Source organism: Salvia splendens, chromosome 12 (genome assembly GCF_004379255.2).
Source record: "Salvia splendens isolate huo1 chromosome 12, SspV2, whole genome shotgun sequence".
In the NCBI taxonomy this organism is placed as follows: Eukaryota; Viridiplantae; Streptophyta; class Magnoliopsida; order Lamiales; family Lamiaceae; genus Salvia; species Salvia splendens.
This window is the reverse complement of record NC_056043.1, coordinates 7,096,419-7,120,123: the sequence shown is the minus strand read 5'-3', so window position 1 is coordinate 7,120,123 and position 23,705 is coordinate 7,096,419. Positions and strand designations below refer to the sequence as shown.

Genomic DNA, 23,705 nt, shown 5'->3' with positions numbered 1-23,705 from the left:
TGTCAACACAATGTATTAAAATATCAACGTAAGTTTATGTCGACATTTCAGTATTATTGTGTTGACATTTTTAATACATTACGTTGATGAGTTAGCGAGTTAGCAATTTAAGAAAAATTTGCAATGGATCATAACCCTATAGACACATATCTCTAGTTTCTATGAAATGTCTCTTGTCATTTCGTACTTGCCCAAAAAAACTAAAAAGAAAATACCCATTTTGAGGCAATTTGAGTTCAACAAGATGTTAATTCCATACCGATTGACGCTTAATTGAAATTTGGATTCAATCAATCCAAATATAGGTAAAAAGAAATACTCAATCCCCAAAATATACAAAGTAGAGTTATATATTTCTTATAGAACTCAAGTTCCATACTGAACTTTACACATTGTCTTATTTTTTGTTTCTAGTCTGGTCTATATTTCACATTTCTATACAATAGTTGCTACTATTTACAATGTAGTAGGATAACTACTAATACTTGAGTAACACAAACACACCTATCTTTTCTTTCTTCTTCTTATTCATAAGGTTAAGCAAAGTTTTAACTTATAAAGTTAATATTTTCGAGCCTATATTTCTATCATGAGACCTCCCATTGGGGATCTATGAGGAATACCCTTTCTCCGCTTTGAAGACCGGAAATTCAGCGCCGTCCGCGGCGGCGTTGACGGCGTGAAGCTAGGAAACCTGCTCGTATTCCGGCTATGGCTACTGCTGCTGCTGCTGCTGCTGTACGAGTCCTCCGACGACTCGGAAGCCGCCCCCTTCTTCTCCGGCAAGCGCCTCCGAATCTTTAGGAAGTTCTTCGATGTCCCAACAATCTGAAAATCAAAAATCAATAGTCAATAATCAATCAAGATAGCCCATTAATCAATCAGTCGAACCCTCATTTGACCTTTTGCCTCAATCAAACTTAACGTGAATATTACTACTAGGCACAGCACACACATTGTTACCTTGCAGCCGAGAGAGCAGAAGCGGAAGGAGTCGAGGAGGCTGCGATCGCAAACTTGGCAGGTGTTGGTGACGCCTTTTCCGGGGCGGGGCTGAGGGCGCTCGTTCAAGAACACAACCTTAGCGCTGTTGATTATGTATGTCTGAACACAGCTTATGTCCAAATACTTCTGGATTTCATTCACTCTGATCACATCGTGGTACGAAGACCTCCTTATCTGCGATCGATCGATCAATCCATCCATCCATCATCAATGTGATAACAATTGCAAAGTCAACGCCATTAAAAACAGAGGATGAAGAAATCAAAAGGGGGATTTACCTGAATAGCGCGGTGATCGCGGTGATGAGACAAACAGAGAGAGCAGAGGGCGCCATTCATACAATCCAAACAGTACATATTGCATTCGCTCTTGTGAGAATCCGCATGGAATTTGCATTGGACAAAGAACTGCTCCTTTAACAGAGGTTTCAGCCATGGCGGCCATCGGTTCTCTTCCTCATCACCTCCCTGTTCAATCACACACACAACTTATCCTCAACAAAATGGAGATACAAAAAAAATTGAGCATTAGTTTACCATGATTCTCTTGTTTTTAGGCTTGACTTCAAAAACAGGGGTTTCTTGGTTCTCAATCGCCATTATATTTTCCCCTTGAGAGAGATATGGAGAGAAGAGTGTGTTTATCGGCTCAATTGCTTACTGTTGGAAAATGGTGGTGTGTGTGTGCGTGCGTTTTGTATAGGAAAGTTATTGGTATATTGGAAGAAATAAAGAAAAAGTGGAGGCGGTGTGTGTATGACTGTGTGCGCAAGGGTGGGTGGTTTGGTTGTTCTTATCCTTTGATCTTATAATGTCTACATACATATACAACGTCCGGACCTAGCTCCGAGCCTCATCAACACCTTTACTTTTTTTTATTATATTCTAAATTTCTAATACCAATATTATATTGATTGTTATTTTGCTGCCTTTCATTTTCACGGCTTCATATATATTCTCGACTTGATCTTATCGATTCAAACCATAAATGTTTATTATGTCCAATATATTATGATAAATGCCATATCATTGTTTAAGAAAACAGGGAATATTATGTTACTGAGCATAATATGATATCTTTATAAAATTTAGTGCTCACTGCTCAATAAATTAATTATTAATTGGTGAATTGATTAGTAAGTTGGGGCATTATGTTGATTCCTTTCTTAGTTGTACTGAAGAATCTATATCATTTATTTTAATGCTAATTATAGAAACTATACTCTTTTAAATAGGTTCAGTTGACAATAATCATTATTTCCAGTTCAGCTTTATTATTCTAGTTTGGGGATCGAGTCTTAAATTTTTTCCATTTATCAGTCTGGACTTTTATAAATAGACCATAAGATAAAGTACTAAACTAAAATTAAGATACCAATAGTAATATCGATATTAATCAGTAGCTCAAGAAATTTCGGACTGTGTTTCTTTCCTAAATTTTTAAATAATCTATGAAATTCTGTTGTAGGTTTGAGCTCATGAGTCATAGACTGATAGTTAAATTCAACTTTCTTTGCAATGTATCTTTCTCTGTTCTTTTCAAGATTTTTAATTTTTTGGTTATTTCAGTTCTAATTTCTGAGACATTTCAGTTTCGAATTACTAAATAATTATTTATAAATTGTTGTTCTTCAGTTTATCGCCTAATCATCATTTGTTAGGACTAACAACTCTCCACAATTCTTACACCTCATATTTATAGATAGCCCAGGCCTCAGCTGGTCGTTATACATCTTTCTTTTAAATAAAGCCAGCCTAGCTATATAAAAAAGGCATTTGTTTAGTTTGAATAGATATGTAACTCATTTTCCACGAGCATCCCCTCACATTTTGTTCATGTTGGGATTATAATATTTTTACATAAATTTTCCACATGCATTTAAATTTCGATATATTAAAAATTATGATTGAAATTATTATTTGTATGTATTATATAAAGCGTATCGAGATGGGTTATTGAAGTGGAATTCAATATAAATTCAACATTCATTCGCTTTAATATATTGATGAATAGTGAATTAAAAATTGAAAGGCACTATCTTAATTAGTATCTTTCAGGAAGCCCACTTAAGTTATTCATATATTTTTCTTCTTAATTAATGATGTTATTTGGCGGGGTAGGCCAAAGAATGCAATGGAGTGCAAGAAACATCTTTAGAATAGAATACAAGTGGGAAAACACTTTGTGTTGCTGTTTATTATATTTGGTTGTGAGTTTATCTTAAATAGGGTTTATAGTTAGTGTGACCGATTGAAATTAAGTCCATTTTCTTGTGAGTTTTTTCCGTCCGTCACCCAAAGTTTGTCTCATTTCACTTTTTATCATTTTTTGTAGCGGACCTCATATTCCACTAACACATTCCTACTCATATTTTATTATAAAACTAATATATAAAAGTAGGACTCACAATTCACTAACTTTTTCAATTCACTTTCCATTACATTTTTTAAAACCCGTGCCGGATCAAAGTGGGACAATATTTGGAGGACGGACGTAGTAATACATAGTTCTTGCCCCCTCAAAAGATCTTTATTCATTTATATAATGCTGAGGCCAATCATTCGCTATTTGATTTATAAAATATAAATATTCGGAGGGAATAATTTATCATTTGCGATTTACTTTGGAATAGTTAATAATATTGTTTTATTCTATAAAGGAAGAACTACTAATAAATGTGTATTAAGTAAATCCTCGACAATTTTAATTAATTAACTCAAAATATGTTTGGAGAGTTTGAATTTGAAATCTTTGTCATGAATAATCTAACATAACCTATATAACTTCTTAGAGCATCCGCAGCGGTGGCGAAAGACGCCACCGCCGTCCGCGCCGTTGGCAAGGCGCAGGACCGCCGCCGCTGCAGCCGCGCCGCTGGCACGGCGCTGCTCGATGTATCGAGCACGTCCGTGCCAGCGGACGCACACGTGGCGCGCTCCCATTCGTCAACGGCATAGCCGTTGTGTTTAAACTTTTTTTTATTTTTTTTTTAAAAATCGGTATTTAATTATAAATAATGCTAAAAAATAAAAAAAAATATTTTCCAAATCCCAAAAATATGGCCGTTTTTTTCCCATTTTTTCTGATTTTTTTTGATTTTTTTTGATTTTTTTTTTCCCCAAAATCATCTATAAATACACACATTCATCATCCATTTATCACATCAAATCATCTCTCATTCATCTCTCATTCATAATTCTCATACAAACTATCAACACATTCATCCCCCACTCAAAATCTCAAATGGATTTCACCCATATTATGGCGGAAGCGGAACGCGAAGAACAAGAATACTACGAACAACATCGTGCCGCTTACGAAGCATATGTCGCGGCGAATACCCCTGCTCCTCCTCCTCAACGAACCAGATCAAATCGACGGTACATCCATCGTGACCGGGAGGGAGCCCACGAAAGGCTCGTTGCCGACTACTTTGCCGACCAGCCGCGGTTTCCGGCAGATTACTTCAGGCGCGCATACGACGGTTGGCCAGAGGATCGAGACAAGACACACAATGCGCGATACTCGAATCCACAATCAACTACAAGAAGACCTAATCAACCACATGTGGGCGAAATTCGGCAACGAGTAGTGTCATTTTTAATTTTTAGGATTTTAATTATGTAATTTTTAATTTTTAGGATTTTAATTATGTAATTTTTAATTTTTAGGATTTTAATTATGCAATGTTTAATTTTATTTGTCATTTGTAATATTTATTGTGGGTTTTAAATGAATTTTAATATTATGGAAATGTTTTTGTGTAATTGAATTTTATATTAATTGTGCTCGTCCTTGCGGAAGAGCACAGTTGTGGGTGTTGTGCTCTTGCCAGAGAGCAGGCATGAATAGTACCGCCCGGGCCCACAACCGTGCCGCTGGCAAGAGCACGGTTGTGGATGCTCTTATGATCAATTTCCCATTTTTTTGTTTTTTTAATGCCTTTTATTTTCTTTTTCGAAAGATTAAATCTCAATATAAAAGGATTTAAATGAGTGGTCGAACGATCCCGTCAGCATGGATCAACCACCATTGGTTATATTAAAAAAATAATTGTTATTTTTTCTACTGATGATAGAGAAAGTAATTGACTTCAACCTAAACGCCATTACTCATGATACAACAGATTATAATTATTCAGTAAGCTGAATTATTAATTATTATACCAAAAATAGTTATAGATAAGTGCAGCAAATGTTTCTTGCAACTTAAAAAAAGATTATGCTGAGAATATTTAATAGTACTTTAAAATTGTATTCATGATAAATAAGTCCTAGTCAAATACTATATGTGTTAGCTAAGTCACTCGATGCAGACTACCAGTTTTCAAGGAATACTCATGTAATCAAATTGAATTAAACTTTCTATTTTTAAGGAACATCCCAAATGAAAATAGCTGTTATTTTTAAAAAATGGAAGAAGTATTAAATTAATAATTAATTGATTCACTTGGTTTTTCATGGTTTTAGAGAGTATTTTTACTTGGTTTTGATCATATCTGGTGTACTTTGAGGTATGGTTATAGCTACTTCTCTATTATGTTGGTATTTTGATCATTTTGTGAATAATGTGTAGAAAAATGTACAAAATATGTAGATGTGCAACAACTTTGGTTCGAGACAGTTTTTCAGGAGATTTTGAGGCTCGGTTAGGCCATAAAGTACACCATTCTCTTCGTCTTTGAAAGATCTTCACGTGGATATCTTAAAAATCTCAATCGGAGTTCGGTGAAAGAAGTTATGACCGTTTTACAGAGACTGCGCGGAGCAGTGACATAGCTGGCGACCAGCCAGGTTCGCGTGCAAACGAACCTGGCGACCCGCCAGTATCGCACAGAAAAAACGCCGTAGGCAGCTGGCCACTCGCTAGCTTCGACACACACCGAACCTGGCGACCCGGCAGGTTCGTCGGACAGCTTATTTAGCGCCCAAAGTCAATCCCTAGGTATATATATGCCTAGGAAACGCCTCCCAACACAACTTTTACGCCTCCAACCCCAAAAATCACAGTTTTCCGCCTAGGAAGAAGAGAAGAACGAGCCGAGGACGAGTATTCATCGCAAGATTGGAGACGAGACCTCCAATCCACCCAATCCAATTCTAGGAGTTTCTACCTTTGATTTTTCTTTGTTAAAACAATGTTTTTGAATATTTCTTTGACTTTTGTGATGAACATGAGTAGCTAAATCCTCCGTAGAGTTCTATGGGGGAGATACAATGATTCTTATGTTTAATTGATTTCCTTTTTCTATGCCTTGGCTCATGTGGTTATTTTGATTTCTTCTGTGCGTATACATTTATTTGACTGATCATCTTATAAATGATGTGGATTTTACTACAAGAACTTAGAAGTGAGTAGTTTAATTTGAAAGAGAAGAAATTGGCGTCTTTGCCAATATAATCGAGAGATTTGAGCCTTTAAATGAAGCTAAGTATCTTAGGAGCTATTAGGAGTTGGTGCCTTAGTTCTAGGAAGGAGACTTCGGTTCTAGATAGCAATCTACAAATTATATGCTTCGAGAGAAGATATAGTTTTACCTTAGTGATAGCTTAATAACCCTTGAGACCATTTGTTGGCATAGTTTGGAATAGTTGAGCATAGGATAGTTGTTATCGATCCCGTAGAATTCTACCTTCCCAATCCTTGATCTACATTCGTTCTCTTTTATTTACTTTTAGTTCTCTAGTTGTTTTTAATTGTTTTTACTCTTCTATTAAGTAGATTTAGAAAAACAAAACCCTCCGATTCATCTAGATAGTAGTTGTGGTACTTAGGTTGACACTCATTGTCTTTGTGGATACGATACTACTTACTATTTGCTACATTAGCCCCGTACACTTGCGGGTATACTTGTGTTAAAAATAAGTTGAGTCAAATTTTTAGCGCCGTTGCCGGGGACAATTTTGTGTTACTAAAGCCTAATATCGTGATAAAAATTAAGATTACTAATCTAGATTTAACTTGCTATATTTTTTTTCTTTTCTTTTTGAGTTATTCTCACTTTTGTGTTTTTCTTTTCAGGTTGTATGCGCACTCGCTCTAAGGGGAAACCATTAGAGTTATTTGATCCTGAGATCGAAGCATCCAATCAAAGGAGGAACACTCAGAGAAGGCTCAACCAAAGGATCCGAGCTTCATCTCCGATCCAAGGGCGATCACTTTCGCATGTTAAGAGAGAATCGTCACCTACTCCTTTTGCAATAACAATGGCAGACAACGGAGAGAACAATGCACCACACCCAGATCCGGTAGTCCAACAACTCCAACTACAACTTGCAGATGTGGTGAAACATCTAAAAGAACAAGATGAGAAACAAGTCATAGTGCCAGTACAGAACATGTACGCTTACAGAGAGGTAGATGACCGACCAGTTGGCAACGATCAGATCAATGCCAACCATTTTGAGCTCAGGACAGGATTGCTTAATATGGTTGAGGCTAATGCTTTTGGGGGAAAGACCAATGAAGATCCCAACAAGCATCTCACCAAGTTTATTCAGATCAGCAACACAGTGAAGCTTAATGGGGTGACAGATGAACAGATCAGACTAAGGTTATTCCCATTTTCCTTGAGAGATGATGCTAGAGACTGGTATGACAGCATGGGACCAGGATCTGTTAGAACGTGGGATGCCATGGTGGACTTATTTTTGGAGAAATACTTCCCACCCAGTGAAGCTCTAAAGAGGCAAGCATAGATAATTCAGTTCCAGATGAAGCATCATGAGACAATCCGAGAAGCATGGGCCAGATTCAAGACACTGCTGAAGAGATGTCCCAAGCATGGTCTAAGTCCGGGACATCAAGTCATAGCTTTTTACAGGGGGTGCATTCCAGATGCAATGCGTGAACTGAACTGGAGTGCAGGAGGAGCACTCCTTCAATTAGGAGAGAATGATGCCATGCAAGTGATTGAGCGAGTAGCTTCCACTGATGAAGGACGGAATAATGACAGAAACAAGTCATACATGGTGGCCTCTGCTACAGAAGATGATAGGATAGACAAATTGTCAAAGAAGCTTGATCGTTTGACCACACAATTGGGGATCATGGAGACGAGACAATCAAGGCTAGAGATTCAATGGAGAGTTGAAGATGTCAACTATGTGCACCAAGGAGGGAATAACATGAACTTCAACAACTATCGCCCCAATCAAGGTGGTGGTAACTATAACCACTATGGTAACAAGGTACATGATACGAACCCCACGTCAGAGCCGGCCGCGGGAAGGCAAACACCGACGGCGACAGTGGTGGAACCAACGCCGAGCGCCGCGTCGTCGGGGGAGAAAGACATGCACACGTCGATCGCGACGACCAAGGCGAAGAGGAACCGGCGTCCGCCCGATTTGTTCGGGGATTACGTCCCGAAGTAGTTAGGAGTATTAATTTCCTTTTTTTTATCTTATCCTTTTATTTTTGGTAATTAGTTTATTTTTGGTTAATTATTTATTTCGGGTTTTCTTTGTGGTTCTTTCCCGAGATGCGTTAGGATTAGGAGTCGAACCACCCTAGGGTCCTTAGTCTATAAATAGGGCTATGTTCATTAATTCATTCATCAATAAAAATTACATCTATTTGCCCACAAAGAACGAGTTCTTCCTATAAACTCTAGCTTGCCGCTGCCCGACAGAGAGCCTCCGCGCACAGCCGCCGCTAGCATCACCGCCGATCCCTCTCCACGGGACGCCGGAAAAATCTTGGATCGCCGAGCCATCGAGCCGCTGATCATCGTTGAGGAGCGAGTCCTTAACATCTGGTGCTTTCATCCAGTACTCATGCCACGTTTTGAGAACAACAACTATAATCACAACAACGGCAAAGCCGTTTGGAGCTCCGGCCGCCCCGATGCCTATCCGGCGACGCGATTCGGGGGGAGACAGCCGCGAGCAAACCGCCGCGAGAATGGCGGGTTTCGGGGTCCACATGGGGACGACGGCGACGGCGAGAGTCGCCAACCGGAGGAGCCGAGAATGTAGGAAACCAGCCCCGCGACCCTAGATCTTGTATTGGAAAGATTGGAGAGATTAGAGAGATTGGGTAAATTCGAGACAAAGAGAAAGGATACAGCCCGTCATGCCGACAATCTTGACCATTCTGGGTCACGGGAGACGGACCAACCTTCGGGTTTTGGCGTCGGAGGTGACTGGGGGTACGACGAGACGCGTCGCATGAGATCGGGCGATTGGGCCGCTGGCGGACGAAACCCTACTTGGGGTTTTCACGAGGGCCCGCAGGACGCTAGGGTACGACGCGATACAATCGGTCGTAATGGGCCCGAATGGACAACACAAGGCAACCGCATTCCGAGGCAATCATCTGGGGGGTTCGATCATTCTTTTAATCGGCCGCCAACATGTTGGGACCCTCCACAGAGATATCAGGGGGGTGGCCAGGGTTTCGAGAGGCAGCAAGGGGTGAGGATGGATCCCCCGCGATTCGACGGGTCGGATGCGACAAACTGGATTTCTAGAGTCCAATATTACTTCAATCACCTTATGATGCCCGAAGCTCAACGATTACATTATGCCGTGATGTTATTTGACCAGCCAGCGGCAGAATGGGTATTTAATTATTGTGCAAATAATGAGTTCGTCAGGTGGGACGACTTTCTGGAGGATGTTCGCCATCGCTTCGATAGAAGGAGCTCTCAGAATTATTTTGGTCTATTGGCAAAACTCACGCAAACAGGACCACTATTGGAATATCACAATACGTTCGAAAAATACTTGAATCGGGTCCAAGGGATCCCGGAATCAGAATTGTTCACTTTGTTTGTAGCGGGCCTCAAGCCGGACGTCCAGGAACGCGTAAGGTTGCACAGACCAGGGTCCCTATCAGCCGCAATGGCCTTGGTTTTGGAGTGGACAGATGTTCCGTATGAGCGCGGGCCTCAACCGGCCCTTTCAGCGACACAACGTCGGCCTTGGCAGAACCGTGAGGGCCGAGGCCAACCTATTACCTCGGCAGGCCCAACGTCAGGAGCGGGCCCAGCCACGGGGGGCCAGACAGCGGGCCCAGTCAGCCGCGGTGGGGAAAGGCTGCGACCCGGCGCCATTCGGGTATCCCAAGCCGAAAAGACAGAGCGCGCCCGTTTGGGTTTGTGTTACTATTGCCCCGAAAAGTGGATCGTCGGACATGTGTGCAAACAAAGACTACTATGCTACGCCGAGGACGAAGCAGAGGAGGATGAGGAGGCGGATGGATTTTCGGGTGAGGAGACGGTACCAACAGACGTGTCGCATGTTCACGCAATGGATGGGGGTCGTCGATCTCGGCCGATTAAAATCGTGGGGGTTATACACGATCGTGAGGTGTGTGTCTTAATTGACACAGGGAGCGACCGGGATTTTCTCCACCCGAAGATTGCAGAATCATTGCACTTGCCGCTATCGCCTATTCGACCATTCAAGGTGATTGTGGGTAACGGGGCGGCCCTTCTTTGCACACACGTCTCCAGACAGACTAAATTGGAGGTGCAGGGCACAGTTTTTATGGTGGATCTCCATATTCTACCTATTCACGGGCCAGATGTGATTCTAGGAATGGACTGGCTGGAATCATTGGGGAAAGTGACCGCAGATTTGGCGGGCAAGACATTGGAATTCGTGCATGGGGAGAACCGTATTAAGTTGACGGGGGTTACGCCACCCGCCCGCAAGATAGATGGCGCATCACTGGCAGCTTTGATGTCCCCTTCAGGAGGTTTGGAGTTATATGAGATCATGCTCTTGGATCCAGAACCAACCACTACCCTGCCCGAGAACCGAGAGGAATTCCCGGTGGATCTGGCGCCACCCATAGCTGCGGTTCTAGAATCTTACAGGCCGGTTTTTAGCATGCCGGCCGGGATGCCACCATCGCGCCCTTATGATCACCGCATACATCTGCTGCCGGGCACGAAACCGATCAATGTCAGGCCGTATCGCTACCCCTATTTTCAAAAGAACGAGATAGAGCGCCAGGTCAAGGATATGTTAGATCAAGGGATTATTCAGAGAAGCAACAGTCCATTCTCTTCCCCAGTGCTGCTGATTCGTAAGAAAGATGGATCTTTTCGCTTCTGCATTGATTATCGTGCGCTGAACACGGCCACTGTACCGGACCATTTTCCAATACCCACGGCGGATGAGCTTTTTGATGAATTGGGAAAGGCCAGGGTGTTTACGAAACTAGATTTGCGGTCAGGATATCATCAGATCAGGATGCAAGAGGAAGATGTATTCAAAACGGCCTTTCGAACACATGACGGCCATTTTGAGTTCTTGGTAATGCCTTTTGGGTTAACAAATGCCCCATCGACCTTTCAGGCAGCAATGAACGCAATTTTTCAGCCGATGTTAAGAAGGTTCGTCATTGTTTTCTTCGATGACATACTGGTCTATAGCCCGACACTGGCAGATCATGGGGAGCATTTGTCCGCCGTATTGAAAGTTTTACAACAAAATAGTTTCTTCGTCAAATTGCCCAAGTGCTCTTTCTGCAGTTCCACCGTGGAATATTTGGGACACTTGATCAGTAACGGTTCTCTTATGGCCGACCCCAATAAAATTAGTGCGATGACAGCTTGGCCGAAGCCGAAGAATGTTAAGCAACTCCGGGGGTTCTTGGGGCTCACCGGGTATTACCGTCGTTTCGTGGCAGGATACGCACTGATTGCATCACCATTGACCGATATGTTGAAGAAGGACGCCTTTGTATGGACCCCGGAGGCGGACTCTAGTTTCGTGGATCTGAAGGGAGCCATGACGACAGCCCCGGTACTTCGTCTACCTGATTTTGAGAAGACCTTCTGCGTCGAGACGGACGCCTCGGATACGGGCATTGGCGCAGTATTACTACAGGAAACTCACCCGATTGCCTTCTTTAGCAAGAAACTTGGGCCTCGCCGCCGAGTCGCTTCTACTTATCACAAAGAATTGTACGCGATTGTCGAGGCGGTACAAAAATGGCGTCAGTATCTCCTGGGAAGAGAGTTCATTATTAGGAGTGATCAAAAGAGTTTAAAAGAACTGCTCCAGCAGATAGTGCAGACGCCGGAGCAACAGCTATATGTGCGTAAGCTCATGGGATATAAGTTCGTTATCGAGTACAAAAAGGGAATCACGAACCGCGCAGCCGACGCACTGTCACGGCGCGAGACAGACGAACCTTCCGACGGCGCGCACGCAGTAGCGCCCCCGGACGCCGACGACGAGCCAGGGGCAGCGCGCAACGGCGAACTCCTGGCAGCCGCGGCACACCCTATCCCGCAGCTGCTAGAGTTACTTCGGCGGGAAACCGCGACGTCCCCAGAAATGCGAGAGATCATGGGCGACATCAAGGAAGGTCGGGCCCCACCTCATTTGACCTTAGTAGACGGCCTGGTGTACTACAACCGGCGCTTATTTGTGAGCTCACGGTCGTCAGCAAGGACGCCGATTTTGACGGAATATCATTGCTCGGAATCAGCGGGTCACCCAGGGTTCGAGCGTACGTTGCGCCGCGTGACTGCCGATTTTTACTGGCCCAACATGAAGAAAGAAGTTAAGAGGTTTGTGGAAGCGTGCATCGTGTGCCAGACGACGAAATATTCGACCCAAAAGCCGGCCGGATTGCTACAGCCCCTGCCAATTCCATCCCAAGTGTGGGAAGACGTGTCCATGGACTTTATTACGAGCTTACCTCACTCGCGGGGCTATACGGTAATAATGGTGGTTGTAGACCGCTTGTCAAAGTACGCACATTTTGCTCCGATGCCAACGAGGTTTGATGCGTTACGCGTGGCTCAATTATTCATCAATACGGTCGTGCGCCACCACGGTTTTCCAAAAACCTTGGTCTCCGACAGGGACTCAGTATTCTTAAACCTGTGTTGGAAGGAATAAATGCGGCTTAGTGGCACGAAGTTGAATTTCTCGACGGATTACCACCCCCAGTCGGATGGTCAGACGGAAGTGCGAAATAGAGGATTGGAACAGTACTTGCGCGCGTTCACGGCCGATCGGCCATCCAAATGGGCGAATTTTCTTCCTTGGGCTGAGCTTGCTCTCAATTGTTTTCATCATGCAGGCTTGGGAATGTCTCCCTATAAAGCGCTCTATGGACGGGAGCCGCCAAACTTGATTTATGCGGCCCCTTCACGGGCAACGCCTCCAGAAGCGGCGGATTTGATCCGCCAACGAGGGGAGCTGTTGGTGGAGTTACGGCGGAATTTAGAGCGCGCCCAGCAGCGTATGCGCGACTCAGCCAACAAACACCGTCGCCATGTGGAGTTCGAAGTGGGTGACTTGGTTCTTTTGAAACTCCAACCTTATAGGCAGCATTCGGTGGCTCGTCCTCAGTCCGCCAAACTAGCGCGACGTTACTACGGGCCATTTGAGGTGCTGGAACGGATTGGACCGGTCGCGTATCGCTTGCGGCTACCGGAGGGGAGTAGGATTCACAACGTCTTCCACGTAAGCCTCCTTCGCGAATTCATGGCTCGCGGCAACGCAGGGTTAGCGCTGCCGACGGAGTTCTGTGGGGACATGCCGGTGGTTTATCCGGTTCGGGTATTGGATAAACAGGTTTTATGGCACGACGATAGACCCGTGGAACATGTGTTGGTTCGCTGGTCCGATGGAACCGATTCTCCTACGTGGGAGCCTCTTGAACTGGTGCAGCGAAAATTTCCAAATGTGCTCCTTGAGGACAAAGAGGTTGCTATGGAGGGGGGAGTTGATACGAACCCCACGTCAGAGCCGGCCGCGGGAAGGCAAACACCGACGGCGACAGCGGTGGAACCAACGCCGAGCGCCGCGTCGTCGGGGGAGAAAGACATGCACACGTCGATCGCGACGACCAAGGCGAAGAGGAACCGGCGTCCGCCCGATTTGTTCGGGGATTACGTCCCGAAGTAGTTAGGAGTATTAATTTCCTTTTTTTATCTTATCCTTTTATTTTTGGTAATTAGTTTATTTTTGGTTAATTATTTATTTTGGGTTTTCTTTGTGGTTCTTTCCCGAGATGCGTTAGGATTAGGAGTCGAACCACCCTAGGGTCCTTAGTCTATAAATAGGGCTATGTTCATTAATTCATTCATCAATAAAAATTACATCTATTTGCCCACAAGGAACGAGTTCTTCCTATAAACTCTAGCTTGCCGCTGCCCGACGGAGAGCCTCCGCGCACAGCCGCCGCTAGCATCACCGCCGATCCCTCTCCACGGGACGCCGGAAAAATCTTGGATCGCCGAGCCATCGAGCCGCCGATCATCGTTGAGGAGCGAGTCCTTAACATCTGGTGCTTTCATCCAGTACTCATGCCACGTTTTGAGAACAACAACTATAATCACAACAACGGCAAAGCCGTTTGGAGCTCCGGCCGCCCCGATGCCTATCCGGCGACGCAATTCGAGGGGAGACAGCCGCGAGCAAACCGCCGCGAGAATGGCGGGTTTCGGGGTCCACATGGGGACGACGGCGACGGCGAGAGTCGCCAACCGGAGGAGCCGAGAATGGAGGAAACCAGCCCCGCGACCCAGAAAGAAGGACATGTGAGGCAATGAGCGAGATGGTGCGCATCATTCTGTTAGCAAGGACAACGTTCTAGAAGGGGACACGTGCTGATATATGAGACGCAAGGACGGAGCTGAGTCATGAATCTGTTACAGAAAAGCGTCGTCATTCTAGAAGGAAAGCACGTAGCAATCAACGAGTCACTCACTCTCAGCATGAGCGAATATTCCCTGCCAAGATCGTTATCCAGCTGGAGGTCGTGCCGAGCCTATAAATAGAGAATGTGCCACCACGCAAAAAGGATCCGATCCTTTACTTTCCGTCTTTAGTTTAGTTTAGTTTAGCTCTCTAGTTAGTTCAGTTCTCTAGATAGCTTAGATAAAGTAATGTTTAGTTAGAAAGGGTGATCGAAGAAGCGCTGTAGAATACTTGATATCTGTCGACGTATTCTTAAGTTTCTCGCCGAGGATCTCCTCGCTTTTACTTGCTTTCATATTTTCCGAAGTGTTAGCTTAGTTTAAATTTCACGATGTACTGTTCTGAGTTTAGTTTTAATCAAAGTTGTTTTCATTTCCGCCATTATGTTTACTATTCTAAGTAGTTAATTTTCATTCCAGTCTGAAATTCACTTGACCCAGTAGTTAAATTTCCCTTGAGCAAGTATTTAATTACTTTTCTGTCTAAGTTAAAATCAGTAGTTAAAAACTCCCAAAGTTAAAGCGTGGCAGCAGCCAATCCCCTGTTCACTACTCACACACTTGATACACTAGCTTATCTGTGAGATCGACCCCGAACTTGCCGCTTTACTGTTAAAGTAGTGCGAGATTGTGAGTTTATAAATTACTTTGGTAGGAAACGAGTGAGAGCGAGATTGCATTGATCAAGTGGCAACGACATCTGCTAACTGATCCAACCGGTTTAGTTATCTTCCATATAACTTGATCCATACTCTATTCGCGCCCATTCTCGAGGCCTTCCACAAAGCTTGAACGTACACATAAAGAGCATTGACAATCAGATAAGTCAGATCTCTCAAGCTGTGGGAGTCCAACATCAGGCGGGCCAATTCCCAGCACAGACCATAAACAATCCCAAGGACTGCAAGGCCATACACTTGAGAGGTGGTAAAAGCTATGAAGGACCTTCCATGTCTGTAAAGGAAAAGAAGAGTACTCTAGAGGAAGATGTCAGAGCAGAAGAAAATTCTTAGGGAAAGAATATGGTGGACACTCAGACCCAGAAAGACGCAGTGCCAGAAAAGCTGCCCTCTCCCTCCATTCCTACGACAGTTAGGGTGTCCTTCCCATTTGAGGTGAAGAAGAAGAAGAAGTTGCATGAGCAATTCTCCGAATTTCTTGATATTTTTAGGAAGGTGCACATTAAAATACCATTAGTGGAAGCTCTGCAAGAGATATCGAACTATGCAAAGTTCCTAAAAGATGTGCTCTCGAAGAAGAAGTGGACTGATTATGAGTCGGTGAACATATCTGAAAACTGTAGTGCCATAATTCAAAAAAAAGCTACCGGCCAAGCTTAAAGATCATGGGAGTTTTAAAGATCATTGGAAATGACAGACAGACAAAGGCACTGTGTGATCTGGGGGCGAGCATAAATTTGATGCCATTATCGTTTTTCAAAAAGATGAAGATCGGCACTCTCAAGCCGACTACAGTCACCTATCCTAAAGGAATTGTTGAGGATGTTCTGGTGAAGGTACACGACTTTATATTTCCCGTCGATTTTGTAGTGTTGGATATGGAGGAAGACATGAATGTGCCACTTATCTTGGGGCATCCATTCCTAGCAACGGGAAAAGCATTGATAGATATAGCAAATGGAGAGCTCACTCTTCGTATGGGCAACAAACGACACATTTTGTCTATCTATAATGCTTTGAAGAGTCGTGAAGACGAGGAACTTGTTATAAAGATGGAGTGCAAAGTTGTGCATGTTTTAGAGGTCCAAAAGACACAAGCAATTGAGTCCATATTGGGGGATTTTTCATTGCCGCAATGGATGTTTGATTCATGTGGTGGATCAATTTCTAAAGAAGAGACTACATCAAATCCTAAAGTGAATGAGAAGAAAACAAAGGCTGAAAATTCATCCAAAGTGGAAGCTAAACTTTCTAATGGAGCTCTGAAGAATATTTGGTGGAAGAAGAGATTGGAGAGATCATATGCGTCCAAGATTGAAGGGAAAGCCAACGCCACCATTTATGGCGTGACATGATGCAGCTCATGGAGGACGTCGAGCCAACGACAATAACCAAAGGCACTGTAGGAGACGTAATCCCCTAGTAGGTAACTTATATTTTTTTTCATTTCAGTTTGTTTTTGGTGTGTTTTGTGTTGCTTGCATACCATGTATGTCTCCCTTCTCCACCAACTTTTCAAACTCATTCTTTGCGTAGCTTTGAATAAGTTTGGGGGGATGATATGGTGGATAGAGACACTTACGAGGTATGTATCTTATTGCTTTATTTTTGCTTTATATTTATTAGTTATCTTTTGTTGCTTTTATTTTGTTTTAGGACAAATTTGTCTTTTTTAAAAAACTCTATGAATTTTTGGTTCGTTGGGTTGTGATTGACTGAAAAAATTTGAAATTGAATTGAGAAAATTTGGTAGTAATTGGGGTGAAGACTAGTCGTCTATGATAAAAGAACCATCATTTTGAGCTATCACTTGACCATTGACTTGAGAGTTTAAGTAACGAATTGCTTGTTTACCTTGATTCATGCTTTTTACTAGGGCTGGCAATTTTTGACACGACACGATAATCCGACACGAATCCGCACGAAATTATTGGGTTGTGGTCAAGTCTTATTGGGTCCGTGTCCTTATCGGGTTGGCCCATTAAGAACCCGATAATTTCCGGTTGGGTGCGGGTTGGATGCGGGTCGGATACAGATAACCCATTAAGAAATAATAATATTATTTTTATCATTATTTTAAAAATATGTATATTAATTTAATTTTTAATTTCTTGTAAATTAGGTTTAAATAGTATAAAACGAATTTTAATCGTGTAAATTAGGTTGAAAAATAAGGTTTAATCGTGTAATATCATGTTTTAATCGTTTAATATCGGGTTCGGGTCGTTATCGTGTCGTGTCAACCCATATTATATCGTGTCGATAACGGGTTCGTGTCGGGTGCAGGTCGTGTTCGGATTTGAATGTAGCAGGTCGGGTTCGTGTTCGGATTTACAATTTCCTTAACAGGTCGGGTTCGGGTTAGGCCTTATTGGGTTGGGTCGTTATCAGGTTGACCCGATAACGACCCAATCCGCACGATTTGCCAGCCCTACTTTTTACCTAAGTGAGATTTGAGCTTTAAATTATTTCATGTGTGTTTTATCATCAATTATGCTTGTGTTTCTAGAAATTGCTCATGGACTTCTAAGGAGAAAAAAGAGAAGAAATTAAGATAAAATACTAAAGAATAAAAACAGAAAGGAAGAAAGGAAGAAAGGAAGAAAAAAAAATCACATGTTTGGTACTATTTAATTGAAATTTCAAAAAATATCCTCCATAATAAAAAAAATCACATGTTTGGTACTACCTAATTGAAAATTTGAAAAATATCATCCATAATAAAAAAATCACATGTTTAGTACTTATGATTATTTTTGTCACAGGGTACTAAAAACGATATAAAATAAAAATTAGGTAGCATTTATGTGCAAAAGTAAAAGATCAGGTACGATTTATATAGTTCACTATTTATTATAAACTAATATAAAAAAGTAGGTTTCATATTCCTCTAACTTTTCTTATCTACTATTTTGTATATTTTCTTAAAATATAAAAATGAGACTCTCGTTCCACTATCGTTTTCCACTCACTCTCTATTAAAGTAAGCCTTGTGTCGAACTCAACACGGTCGCCTACTCACGAACAAAGGGAGTAAATATTTCCAGTGACAGAACGGAAGAAAAGAAAAAAAAGAAAAGAAAGAGGTAGGGAAGAGAGTTTCATCATGTTCATTTCTCAGCTTTAATCGAACTATCGAAGGAGTGAGTTTGGTTAGAATGAAGAAGAATTTTTAATTATATTTTCCTTGTGCAGTGACAGATAGCTTCGATGATTTGAAATGGGTAGGCGAGGTGTCAAAAGGATAAATGCATAAGGGTTTCCAGGTGGATACGCCCAATAGCCCCGCCTCAATTTTTTGTCCATAGCCCCAAAATTCTATTTCCGCCACTATAGTGGACAACTCCAATAGCCCCAAAATTTTATAATCAACTTTCATTTTATAATATATCAAGTAATTATTAACAAATTTATCGGGCTCTAATTAGTGGATTAAGAAAGGCCGACTATACGAATTAAAAATAAAAATAAAAATAAAAATAAAAATACAAATACAATACAAATTAAAATTAGAATTACACACTAAATTAAAATTAAAATCACACACTACATTGAATCTAGTACAAATCACTACCAAGTTTACACAACGCCACTACATCCCCTACGTGCCCACACTTCTTCAATCAAATCGGCCTGCAGTGTGTTATGTGATGTGGTCCTGCGCATATCAGCGAAGCGTTGGATCAAATATTCATTGCTCCGTGGTACGCCCATCTGGATCGGCGCGGAGGCGACACCGTGACTTGTACTTGCACCCTCTTCCGGCGCCCATCGCTCTGCCGCAAATCCTTCATCTTCTATTATCATATTATGCAATATAATACAGGCTAACATAATATTCGCGACATCATCTTCGTGCCAAACTCGTGCCGGACACCGTATAATAGCCCACCGCGATTGGAGGACACCAAAAGCCCGCTCAACGTCCTTCCTAGCACTCTCTTGTTTGCGCGCAAAATATTATTTCTTCGGTCCTACCGGTTGGCGGACAGTCTTCACGAATACGGGCCACCGCGGATATATTCCATCTGCCAAATAGTAGCCCCTACTATACTGCGTACCGTTGGCTACGAAGCTGATTTCTGGCCCCTCCCCCCGGCACTCCTCGTTGAACAGCCGCTGCGACATCCTGAATCTCCGGGGAATATCTCGGGTGGATAACGGGGGTTATCCACGAAGTAATCATACATTAAACGTTGGTGAGCACCGACGTGGTCTCGTGGGATTGTCCGACGATGAGTAATGGTGCGAGGGATCGGATCCTCCGCATCCTCCGCCTCCTCCGCCAAACGGGCCGCTACATCCTGTTGCACCTGTTGAATAAGAGCATTCCAGTTGTCTCTCCACAAATTGTTCATTTCCGACCCCAAATTGTAGTGAGAGAATTTTGTATAGATGTTGTGTTTGAATGGTGTGAAAATAAAGAATGGAGTGGGGTGTATTTATAGGTGAATTGAAATGTAAAAAAAAATAAAATTCGCGCCGAATAGCAGCGGCTTCTTCCTCGTTACACTATAGGCGCGGCTATAGCTCCATCGCCGCGTCCTCGCCCCGCACGCGGCTATCCCGCGTCCGCCGCCTCCCTCCCCCCTCGCCGCGTCCACCTCCGGGGCGGACAACTCCGCCAATATTAGGCGCCCCGCTTCCGCCCCAAACGCGGCTATAGCCGCGGGCGTGTTATAGTGGACGCTCTAAGTGGATGTGACTAGTGCTGCCCACGATTCGAAAACCGCCGGTTCCGCCAGTTCCGGCTTGGTGAAATTCAAAACCGGAACCGGACCGTGAGGCTATTTCACGGTTCCGGTTCCGGTTCGAAAACCGGCGGTTTACACGGTTCCGGTTCTAGAACCGGCGGTTTCACGGTTCAATTTATTTTTTTTTTTTTAAATTTTGAAATTTGGACTTATACAATAAATTGGAACAAGACGATGGATAATTTAAATTGAAATAAGACGAATAAGGTGAAAATGATATCAATTTTATTGAATTTGAGTGGTAACGGACAACGATACATTACAATTTACAATACATATACAAGTATACAACATACAACAATGTAATATAATTTACAAGTGTCGTCGGAACGTAAATAAAAAAATGACAGTAGCACTTGAATAATTCAAATGGAAGCAAAATAGCACAAATGAGAAATTAAAGACAAAAAGAGAGAATTGAGAGATTGAAGAAAGAAACTCTTATTAACACAAGAGTGGGGTGAATGTAAATGAGGATAGAAGGGGGTATTTATAGATAAAAATGAGGGAAAATGAATGAATTTGAATTCAAAATCTGAAAAAAAAATTTGAATTTTCAGAAAACCGGCGGTTTTGGAGGAAAACCGCCGGAACTGCCTGTTTCAAAGACAAAACCGTCGGTTCGGTCAACAAACCGGATGCCAAAAGCTGCGAAATGTCACCTCGGGCTCCGCACCACCACCAAAAGCCATCGGTTAACCGCCAGTTTCCGATCAAAAAACTGCCGGAACCGGCCGCTTTCGACACATGAAAAAGCTGCCCCGACTGACGCATTGGTTTCCGCGCTCGAATCGTGAAACCGCCGGTTAACCGGTTCGAAAATTCTTGAACCTGAACCGGACCGCGGTTCGAATTGCGACGGTTCCGGTTCGAGGAAATTGCCACGGTTCCGGTTCGCCGGTTAACCACCGGAACCGGAACCGGTGGGCATCTCTAGATGTAGGTGCACAAGTTGGGATTTTTTTTAGGAAATACTATTATCTTTTTTTTTCACAAACTTCGCTAACTATCACTTTTGATCTGTAATATTCAAAATATCATTTGAGATTTATAAACTTCGGCTCATGACTATAAAATAATAATACTAGTAAAATATCATTTGAGATTTATAAACTTCGGCTCATGACTATAAAATAATAATACTAGTATACAGTTTTAATATATGTATATAATTCAAAATCACTATTAATAATTAAAATAAAATAATCACAAATTAGTCCATTTTCTCAAAAAATTCAAAAACTAGCTTTGTTCTGAAAACCTTTAAATTTGTTCCATAACTTATTACTGGTACACGTGTGTGTTACCTGATTAAATCCACAGAATAAACGTTTGTGAATTATAGCCTTATTCTCAATCCAATTGCCTACAGCCCATATCGCACATCTAAAGCGAGTCCAAACCTCGGCCCAGTCGCATTAACTACAATATATATATATCCATTCAAAACCAGACACGCTCTCCCTCTCACTTCATGAACATATTTTTGTGATGTCAATCCAAAATCAACAAGTTAATCTGAATAATTTGACAATTTAAGATTAAAGTTGGAAATAAATAATAGTAAAATAATAATTATAACAATATATTCTGTTTATAAAAAATAGTTTTAGTTGTGTGGATGAGCAAGATTGCATATATTAAAAATTGATAAAATAAAAAAAAGAGAAAAAAAGTGGTTAAAGTATTACTAATGAAAAATATGATCATCTCATTAGAGAAGAAAATCTTATTATAATTATATATAGACTAATTTTGGTGAAGGACACAAAATAAATATTTAACTATTTTTCATAGACAAAGATAATACTAATTTTTATAGATAAATTATGTTTGATAGGGTAGATAACTCATCTACGTATAATTTATTTTATCCTCTCTTACTTTACTAATTTTACATTAAAACCCGAACCATTTCAAAAGTTCATATTTTTAGAAAACGGAGGAAGTATACAAAAATCTGCGCCGGATCTACTTAGGATATTTATTCGTAGACGAAGAGAGTGTTTCGTTGTATGGTTCCGTTTATGGTTTGATTCATCTCTCTGTTTGTGATTAGTAGCGTAGCCGCCTCCAAATCTAGTGAAGTTTTTAAATGTCAACACCTCCATCGTGGCAACAGTCCTCATAAGGCTATTTTTATCAACACGTTTAATACTTTGTTTCACCTTAAAACGTGGGTAATAAAAAAACATAGCCAATTAAGTAAGCAATGTTAAGACGTAATTAAAACTATTGTACAAAATATACACAAATCCAAAGCGCTAAAACGCGTTCCTTCAGTTTCAGTATGCCAGAATTTACCATAATTCCAGTCTTGGTCAACCATTATCCCTTTACACTCCATTTATATATACATACCACACTATTGCCTATTGCCTCACAAAACACATTAAATTCAAAACCATTTCTTCTATCCTCACAAAAACACAGCAAAATCATCACTAACCGAAACGCAGCGTTTCAATGGCGGTGCACGTCGGCGATGAAAAGGTCTGGAAATGCCCGAAACACCCCTCGAAGCGGAGGCGCAGCGGCATCTGCCCCGCCTGCCTCCGCGACCGCCTCGGCAGCCTCTGCCCCAACTGCCACACCGCCCGCCCCTGCTCCTGCTCCTGCTCCTCCTCCTCCTCCTCCTCCTCGTCTTCCTCCTCCTCCAACCTCGTCGACGGAGAGCCCTCCTTCCGCCGCTCGAGGTCCGTCGCCGTCCCCTTCTTCCGCTCCCGCCACGGCGAGGAAACTCCCGGCAGCAGCGGCAACGCCAGGACGCCGTCGTTCCTCTCCATGTTGAAGAGGAGCAAGACGAAGAGAGCCGAGCTTCCGCCCAAGCCGAAGAGCGAGCAGACTATTATAGTTAACGATGAGGAGAATTTCGAGAGCAATGATAGGATTGAAGACTACGTGAGGATGGTGTCGAGATCAAGATCGGTCAACGTCGGCGCCTCGTCGGCGATGTTCCGCCGCCGTGAAGACGCCGCTGCGTCGCCGGCGAAGGGTAAATTCTGGCATTTTCCGAGCCCGATGAAGGTGTTCCGGAGCTCCAAGACTCCTAAGGTTGTCATTCAAGCTTGATTTTCTTTTTATTTTATTTTACCACCCAATTACTCGTAACATAATACGACTCTTTTAACCTTTTTGTATTTGTATGTATTGGTCAAGGAGTATTCCGATTAACTAAAATAATATGTTGCGCTATTCTTGAAAATCAAATTATTGAAAATTGTAATGTGTAGATATCTAAGAAATAATGGTGGTTTTATTTAAGTGGGAACATGCGTGCAAATTGGAATTTAGACTAAGAGCATCAGCAATGGAGGCGTCAAAACCGCAACGCCGGTTCTGACGCCGAACCATTGCGACCGGCGTCGGCGAAATCGGCGTCAATTTCGGCGTACCCATACCGATTCGTGTGGTGACGCCGGTTTTAACGCCGATCCTCACGGCGCCATTGTAGGCTCCGGATCGGCGTCAGAATTTAATTTTTAATTTTTTTTCTTTCGAAAACACTATATATACGCGATTTGGACGTCATTTTCATTCGCACCACTTGTTTTAACGAGTACTCTCTCTATCTTTCTTTCTGTACAAGAT

The 23,705-nt window shown here is 42.5% G+C and overlaps 2 protein-coding genes across 2 annotated transcripts; one reads left to right on the top strand and one right to left on the bottom strand.

The window, feature by feature from the left end:
- Nucleotides 1-332: 332 nt before the first annotated feature.
- LOC121759616 (protein RGF1 INDUCIBLE TRANSCRIPTION FACTOR 1-like) lies at nucleotides 333-1,789 on the bottom strand. Its single transcript, XM_042155269.1, has 4 exons — nucleotides 1,542-1,789; nucleotides 1,284-1,472; nucleotides 964-1,179; nucleotides 333-828 (listed from the first exon to the last, which is right to left on the bottom strand). Exons 1-4 carry the CDS (start codon nucleotides 1,602-1,604, stop codon nucleotides 577-579), a joined length of 720 nt encoding a protein of 239 aa, XP_042011203.1. The 5' UTR covers nucleotides 1,605-1,789; the 3' UTR covers nucleotides 333-576.
- A 20,791-nt stretch (nucleotides 1,790-22,580) lies between these two features.
- LOC121757462 lies at nucleotides 22,581-23,186 on the top strand. Its single transcript, XM_042153004.1, has one exon. It carries the CDS (start codon nucleotides 22,581-22,583, stop codon nucleotides 23,184-23,186), a length of 606 nt encoding a protein of 201 aa, XP_042008938.1.
- Nucleotides 23,187-23,705: the final 519 nt, after the last annotated feature.

Bases quoted from the DNA above. Each gene is read 5' to 3' on its own strand.
- LOC121757462 (XM_042153004.1), top strand. From the start codon at position 22,581: ATGGCGGTGCACGTCGGCGATGAAAAGGTCTGGAAATGCCCGAAACAC.
- LOC121759616 (XM_042155269.1), bottom strand. From the start codon at position 1,604: ATGGCGATTGAGAACCAAGAAACCCCTGTTTTTGAAGTCAAGCCTAAA. The intron at 1,180-1,283 runs GTAAATCCCCCT...GATCGATCGCAG, and splicing joins GCGATCACCGCGCTATTCAG to ATAAGGAGGTCTTCGTACCA. The intron at 829-963 runs GTAACAATGTGT...TTTGATTTTCAG, and splicing joins TCTGCTCTCTCGGCTGCAAG to ATTGTTGGGACATCGAAGAA.